Source organism: Parus major, chromosome 1A, assembly GCF_001522545.3.
Source record: "Parus major isolate Abel chromosome 1A, Parus_major1.1, whole genome shotgun sequence".
NCBI classification, from domain to species: Eukaryota; Metazoa; Chordata; class Aves; order Passeriformes; family Paridae; genus Parus; species Parus major.
In genome coordinates, this window is record NC_031773.1 from 25120797 (window position 1) to 25129109 (window position 8313).

The 8313-nt window shown below is 35.6% G+C and overlaps 1 protein-coding gene across 7 annotated transcripts in view; it reads left to right on the forward strand.

The window, feature by feature from the left end:
- BMT2 (base methyltransferase of 25S rRNA 2 homolog) overlaps nucleotides 1-6624 on the forward strand; it is a 33862-nt gene extending 27238 nt beyond the window's left edge. For all 7 annotated transcript variants that reach the window (XM_015628298.2, XM_015628299.3, XM_015628301.2 and 4 more), the window contains one exon: nucleotides 3517-6624. In XM_015628298.2, the coding sequence (XP_015483784.1) occupies nucleotides 3517-4146 (630 nt within the window). In that variant the 3' untranslated portion in view covers nucleotides 4147-6624. The remainder of the gene's footprint in view (nucleotides 1-3516) is intronic.
- The last annotated feature ends 1689 nt before the right edge of the window (nucleotides 6625-8313 follow it).

Sequence of the window (8313 nt, forward strand, 5' to 3'; positions counted from 1 at the left end):
TTTGAAACACAGGCATCACAATGGCTTTCCAGCACTTCAGAGGCTGTAGGACTGTGTGGGGCTGTTGGGCATAACACAGGAGGTAAAAAAGACACATGCCACTGAAATGGCAGCCTGTGGCATTTAAAATAGTAATACATGGGAAGTGAATTTCTAGCTATGAAATTTCTAGCCTCAGTGTCTACATCTCAGGTTCTAAGTTCTAATTACAGTCAGTGAAGATCTATTAAAAAAAATTAAACCTAAATATCTGCTGTTCGATGGTGAGATGAATTGGGTTCTGTATTGACTAATTCTCCAGTGACTATAATGGCAGCCTAGGTACCTAACATTACATGAGTTGAACCTCAACATTAATTTTTGAGTACGCCTAGTTAATTTTTTTCTATCTTCTAATCTCATATAGAAATAATGCTTTCATAAGAAAGCTACATTTGTTCTCATGAAAATTAGTTTAACTGTACAGTGACCAAAACCTTTATTGGGAAAAGTCCTGAAAAAGTAACTTCTGTGGATTTGATGAAAGAACATATGCAGTTTCTATGTACTAACCAGTTCCTTAGATTCTCTCCCAGCAGAAGGGAACAATAAGATAATTGATTTCTGGTCATCTGACATGGTTAGTACCATAGCTTCATGGTAGGAGCTTCCCAGAGTGCTAATTTCCTGCTTACTCTGAGGCCTGTCTCAGGCTCACCAACATCTTTGATTCTCTTGGATGCTTTGGCTTGTTCAGGGCACCTTGAAGCCTGGCTAGCGAGTGTTCTTGGAGGGACAGGGAGTACAGTTTGAGCAGTCAAATGCATCGACTAGGATAAGCTTAGTCCTACCTCCAAAACAGAATTAATGAGCCCTGATGTACCGAAGATGACTCTGCTTTGAGCTATATCAGCACCATAACCTTCTGAATAAATTAATTTATCTTTAGGCCAGCAGTTGCCTGGGCTGATTTAAGATTTTCAGAGTAACAGCCAGAGGTTTATTGTGATAGGTAATGTCATCTCCTGGCTTGAAAAACATATCTTGGTAAGTTGTGGTAAAAGCTGAAAATAAAATAAACTGGTAAAATTCTCAGATTTAGCAGATTTCTTAGGTAAGATACTAAAGTACCTTTTAAAACAAATTGAAGCACAGAGGCTTCTTAGAAAGCCAGTTTCTTAAATAATGTTGATTGTAGGGTTAAATAGTTCCTTCTTTAATAAAAAAAAAGGATTATCCACTTTCATATAGAAATGCTTTGGATATAGACTAAGAAGTTGAGTAATACTTCCATTTATTTGGAGGAATAAGAGGGATGTAATTGTGGAAATACAAGAAAAGGAACTGAATGTTAGTTATGTAACGAAAGGATAAGTGTCTTCAAAGTTTTTAGAATCTCTGTTTTACATACAGAGAATGCAAACTGTAGAATATGGAAATACATTTCCTTTGAAGGTGTGTATCACACTGGAGTGTGAAGTCACTCCAGGATAGAAGCGTTTTGGATTTTGAGAGAGAGGGAAACTGCTTACCAAGAAAAGATAAATATTTTTCGTTAGTTAGGCACCATGCACTCATTTCCAGTGTCCTGGTGTAAGGTATGCTGAGGGAAACGTGCATTATTAGAAGCTGGGAGGATGGAAACTGAGACTGTAGTGTGCAGCAGATGTTGTAAATATAGTCTGAGACAAAAAAAAAAAAAAAAGAGGCTGGAAGGGTACTGGAGTTAAAAATTAAAATATGTATCTCAATACTTGAGGGTCCCTTCCAACTTAGTATATTTTGTGAAATACCTGTGCAAATTATTCACACAAGTAGGATTGTGTTCTTAAATGTCAGTGGATGCACTGAGATATAACTGCTGCTTCCGTGGCTCTGAGGACTTAAACATTAGTTCAAGACTTGTATATCAAAAGTTTAGTAGCAAATTCCACTTTAGCAGAATTTTTGTCCTAAAGCTGATTACAGATTCCACTTGAAACCTGTCTTAATCTTGAAATTGTCTATAACATTATTTCTGGGTTACTGATTTGTGTTTCTCCACTACTCAGAAATACTTGCAGTCTGAATTGCTTTTTTCAGCAGGATATGTGTGACTGCTAACTTTTTAACTCTTGAAGTTTTGAAGTTCTAAGTAAAGTTAACATGCCACTCTGAGCAATCAATTTTCAAAATGCTTCTTTCTTTTAAAACTTACTAGAGAATATAATGAAATTGCTACTGTAATTTCCTGCTCTCAGTATTACAGGGAAACAGAATACAGCCTTACAGGTATAATGGTTGCAATTAAAATTTCTTGGTTATGGCCAAACAATGCAAATCTTTTTCTGGATCTTTGCATATCAAAGGGCAAGATTAAAGCTAACAAAAAGCAAATCAAATTTTTTTGAATATTGATTACATTTTGTAATTTTTTGCTTACTCTTGGAAGAGAATGTGATTTTATATGAATAGAAATAACGTTCTGTTCTACTTGAAAACAATTGTGCATATTAGTTCTTTTATGAATACCCTTGCAATACTGTTCTAGTAATCTTTGAATACTGCTTCATAAAACACATTTTTTCTACTATTTTCATGGTATTCAAATGCAACATATTTTATTTCACCTTTCAGGTGTGTTCCACAGAATGTTTTGTGCCTGCTTTCATATTTTTTGTCTGTCATTCGCTGCACATTCTCTAGGCATTAAGAACAATTTTTGCTGCTATCAGATTGCAGCATTATATCTTAATACCGTTTTTATGAAGAGTCAGTCCTGGGTTATGATGAAGTGTCAAAACTTAGATTCACTAAAGCACATGCATTTACTTTTTGAATGCTTTGTGATTAAGGATGTTAAGAATTTATTCTTCTGTATGTTGCGTTGTAGTGTGATTTCTAGTCTTCGACAGCTTGAGTGCACAAATGATTAACAGATGATTTGTAGTCTTTAGCTTACTTTGATATCTGCCTAAATGTGTACCACTACACTTTACATCTACAGCAAAGCTAAAACACCGATCTACATCATTGCTGCAAATCAGTATTGTAACTTCAGAATCTATATTGCCTTGTTATTCCTTGAGTCTATACCAGTAAAAAATGACACTTTTTTCCAAGTGACCAAACTAGTGAGTTTTTTGGATTCTTTTTAAAGAACTGGTAGAAATTCTGAGGTATTAAATTTAGTTTCTAATTACTTATTTCAGGTTTATAAAAACCTATAAAAGGCTTTCAGCACCTGTAAAAACACAAGCAATGTTCTGAGTTCTTAAATAATTTCTGAGGTAGTTGATTCAATGCTTCTTTCTTTTGGGGATAAGTTTTTTTTTTTAATTAACTGTTCTCAGCTATCAAATCTCTAGTAAAACACTGCACATCTAAAATTTTGCATATGTATTCAGTTTTTCTTTTAGATTGATTTAATAGCAAGAGGAATGTTCATCAGGCTTGATATTTCTTTAAGGGAATCATTGATTTTTCTGTGGATTTTGGTTGTATTTGCTCTTTAAGCTAACCTCGATGTTTGGTTTTCTGTTTTTGTTACTCCATCAGAGCGTATACAAATGTGACTTCCTAAATCTTCAAATTCAGCAACCTCTTCAACTGGCACAAGATGCTATAGATGCCTTTCTTAAGCAACTGAAAAATCCCATTGATTGTCTACCTGGAGAACTGTTCCATGTTGTCGTTTTCTCGCTCCTCCTTTCTTACTTCCCATCACCCTATCAACGATGGATATGCTGCAAGAAGGCACATGAACTCCTCGTATTAAATGGCTTACTGCTTGTAATAACTCCTGATTCATCTCATCAGAATCGCCGGGCTATGATGATGAAAAGCTGGAAAATTGCCATAGAGTCCTTGGGTTTTAAACGCTTCAAGTATTCCAAATTTTCTCACATGCACCTGATGGCATTTAGGAAAACTTCCCTGCAAACAACAAGTGACTTAGTTAGCAGGAACTACCCAGGAATGCTGTATATCCCACAGGATTTCAACAGTATAGAGGATGAGGAGTATTCCAACACTGCCTGCTATGTTCGGTCAGACACAGAAGATGAACAGCTAGCTTACGGTTTTATGGAGCTACCTGATGCTCCCTATGATTCAGACTCTGGAGAAAGCCAGTCTAGTTCCATTCCTTTCTATGAGCTAGAAGATCCTATATTGCTTCTAAGTTAATGTAGTAGTTGAAATGCCCTTTCAGTCAAACCTCTTGCTTAACTAATTTTGCTATACTAACATGGGCTCAACACAGAAAAATGGTTTGCATAAAGAAAATGCAAAGGTTTACAGAGTTTGCTATTTTTTTCTACTTTTGAATTTTAAAATTTATTCTTGTATGAAAGTGAAAAAATACAAGTTTTATGCAAATGACTCATGTCATAGCATAAATTGCTGTTACTTTCTTTAGATTTGTATCGCTATTTTTTTTCCAGAAAGGTACCATTCTCTTCTTTAGTGCTGTGAAGTGTGAGTTCTATTTAATTTGTTAAATGTTGTTTCAGTATTTTAAGACAATGTGGTTGAGCTTAAGGCACTGGAGTTGGTGGGCTTCTGAGAAGTAAATGTAGGAAGAAATAATTTGCACTTTAATTAAACGTGCAGATAGGTTAAGACACTTGGTTACAAATGTCCCTTCTTAATTACGGAACAAAACTTTTTTCTTCCAAAATTTGTTTCGCTCTGGTTAAGCCTGGGCTGGAGAAACAGTAATGCTTGCACATTTGATTTTATGGTTATTGCAGCCCTCTTGATGTAACACCAAAACACTGGAATATATTCATCCACAGTTATACATACTGTGTAATTTCATTGTATAAATAGCAATTTCTGATGAGGCTTTTCCCCCAGAGGAGTATGGTACGTCTAGACAATTATGTTTCACTTCAAAGCTGGAATATGTTTTGCAGTTTTATGAGTATACAAGCACTAATATTTATCAGTATTTCCACAACTACAGTGTTCTGTATTCTCTTCCAGCTGTGTTTTTTGGGGGACAGGATGAGTTTTGTCATGTTTTATAGTAAATTATTTATGCATTTTTAAAAGAAACAACTTTTTTTTTTGAATTGTCCTTATTTGTAGACCTTCTAAGTTAGCCAGTGACTACAAACTGATTTTGTAAGAAGGAACATAACTACAAGTTTTTCAAGGATACACATATTTGCATAAAGCCATGTAATTGAGACCACACAAGTGAAGTTAACACATGCTTTTTGTTTGCTTATTAGGACCCAAAAATCAGTTCAGTTAAATAAAAACTGAGTGAAAACTGGTCTGCGCTGTAAGGAGATGAAACATCTGTTTTTACATCTATAAATTTTTAATTTGTATAATGAATCTGTGAGTTTTTGCAGGAAAAATCAATTCTGTTCAGTGGTTAGAAAAAGAGGATTCATTATTGGTTTAGCTTAGATTTTCCTCCATTTAAAAATAATGGCCAGAATTTTCCGATTTGGATATTAGGCTCTTAAATCTATATGTAGGTGCCTAGTAGTAAATGATTTGAACTAGGTGCCAGATCATGATTTATTTCTGACTGCTGAAAATTGGTAAAACAATACTAATACATTTTCACAGGTGATTGTGATGAAGTATCTTACACCATAATAAACTGCCACATTGTATTTATATGAAAGTTGCTAGATAAATTGAAGTGTAGTGTGGATTTTACAGTGGTTGCTACAAAAATGAAACTTACTCCTTCCATTGAAGTTTTGCACTGAATGTGTCACAGTTTGACCTACCTGTTTTTCTTTTATAGTATTTCTTACATAGAGTAATCACATTGGTCCAGCTTATGCTCAAATGTGATATGGACTGTGGTGCTGTATTCTTTAACATAAGCTTTTTGTATCTCTTTCTGAATTTAAAGCATTCCCAAATACCTAATTCAAATTTGTTATTCAGTCTGAATGATAGAGTTATACAAACCAAGCAATTATATTCTGATGTGTACAAAAGAAAAGAATTAAGGTTAGACATACAAGAGTCATGGTTCACTTGGTAATTTTTGTTACAGAGAATACTTCTCTAATGAAATACACAATGGCTTCAAAATTGGCTTTAAGACACTATTTTCATTAAAATGTTTGTCATTGAAAGCCTTTTTTCCCAATTAACCACTGATTCCAGCAGTGCTCATGTTAAAATATTGCTGCTGTAAATTCAGCTGTTTACGGGAGGTTAATATGTGCATTCTTGAAAGTATACCTAATAACTGATTAACTGATACTCGATTTAAAAACTAGTACACCATCAGGCATATGTGTTTGCATTGATTACTGTAAATTGGTTTGCAATTCATACACAAAGAAGTGCAATTCAGATGAAGATCTATCCCCCAAAATAGCTTACATATTAAGATTCAAAGTTTAATTCTTTTTGGGAGGTTGGTGACAACACTGTGGTTTAGGGACCTGAGATTCACAACAGCTTGGTTTTCTTGCTGATCATTCTAAATGCCCAAAGCAGGTTTATTGGTTATTTGGTTTTGTGGGTTTGTTTATGTTGGGTTTTTCTTTTTTTTTTGGTTTGGTTTGTATTGTTTTTTTTTCACAAGGGACAGGAGATTGTTGTGGAGGAGGAAAGTGATTTACATAAATACTTACATCTCTCTTAATAATAAAGTGGTGATATCAGGAGTTGTATATTTGACTTTGGTGCAAGAATATTATTTCTAGGTTATGAAATATTCAAAAATTATGACTGCAAGACATCTTTCACTCTTAAGGTGCTGGAGAAGAAAAGGAAGAAAACATGTATTGGCATCTCTGTTGTCTTTTATGTCACTACTTTTGTGAACAAAGCACATTTATTAAAAAAAATCTGAAAAACCAAAAACATTCTAAAAAATTCTTTGGGGTCGAGCTATTGTCTTTTTTCTTTCTGTGCCATCTGTTAATGCTGAAATCCAGTGAAATCAAGGCAAAACTATTCTTTATTTTCAAGAAGATAGTTGTCTTGAGTTTATTTTATAACCCATAACAGTGTTAAATTTGGTACTTCAGTTTCAGCTTCTTTATCTCAGTTGTGGTCTCTGCTTTCTGGAAGGGTTTTTTAAGTTATTCCAGTTGATTCTATTACCATGTTGCTTTGCCTGCCCACTTAGATGTGACCACTTTCTAATCCACTTCCTCTCATCTATCTCTACATGTTCTTAATTTCTGCTCTATCTCACTGAAATACTTCTAGAGCATCCATTGTATCTTTGTCCTTTGATATCATTATTGTATTTTTCTGCATTATGATTCTGGAGGTGTTGGGGAAAGGATGGCACTGGGAAAAGAAATTCAAAGAACTGATAACTGAAGGCTCCTGCTCAGATCCAAGTTCTAGGAAGACTGGATTTCAGCAGTATTGAAGTGTGTCCCTAACACTGCACAGCCTACCTGGTATATTCTGGTCTCTTAAATGAGAGTGAAGATGACTAAATAGCATTTCACAGCTGTGCTTAGTGTTGCATATCCTTTCTGTCTCATTCTGCCTCAAGAAGACTGCCTGACTTGCTTTATAAGCATCATCATTCTAAGGCTTTTTAATCACATCTCCATGAATCAGCAGCAGGTTTTCTGCTCATTTTTTCCTCTTCTTTCCCTCAACTGTTTTTGACCTAGAACAGCAAGGTGGCTTTCTAGCAAGGTTTCATTTCACAAACTTGCACAGAAACTTAGTAGGGTCATTTTACTCTCTAAGTAAAACACTGACAAAGAAGTTTCCATAGTTGCCTCCAATTGCAATTGTGGTTGGATCAATACAGTACCAATTAAGTGTTGTCCGTAATGCTGGGAGAGCGTCTAAGGCATGTGTCCCTCACTAGGCAACTGGGATTGTACTATAGTGCTCTTTAAAGAAAAACCTCTTAGCTTGTGGATTATTTTATTTTGTTGGGTTTTTGTTTGTTTATTTGGGGGGTTCATTGGGATTGTTTGCTGTTGGTTTTAACCCCATAACTTTTAGGCCTTTAGGTCAGTTTTAGCTAATATTTAAAGAAGTGTAATAATTTTTGGGGGATGACTGAGGTTCTTGTGAGTCGGTTGTCTGAATAATTTAGTCAGGAAGAGAGAGGAGCAAGCTTAGATGTTTAGGCTGCCCTAGTGCGTCTTGCTAAGGGGCAGAAGGTGCTGGTTGTGGTGAAGGATTTACAGGAATAAAGGATTCGTCTCCGCAACAGTCCAGCCCACCTACCGTTCAAAGAGCCCCTGAGCAGCGCTGTCATTCAGATTCCTCTTGTTTTGCCTCTGTCCTCGGCCAGGGGCACGGAGTTACCGTGATCCACAACCTTCCCGCTATTTGCTCACCTGCCTGCGAGTTTCCAACACCGAGCGCGGACAAACGCACTGCGAG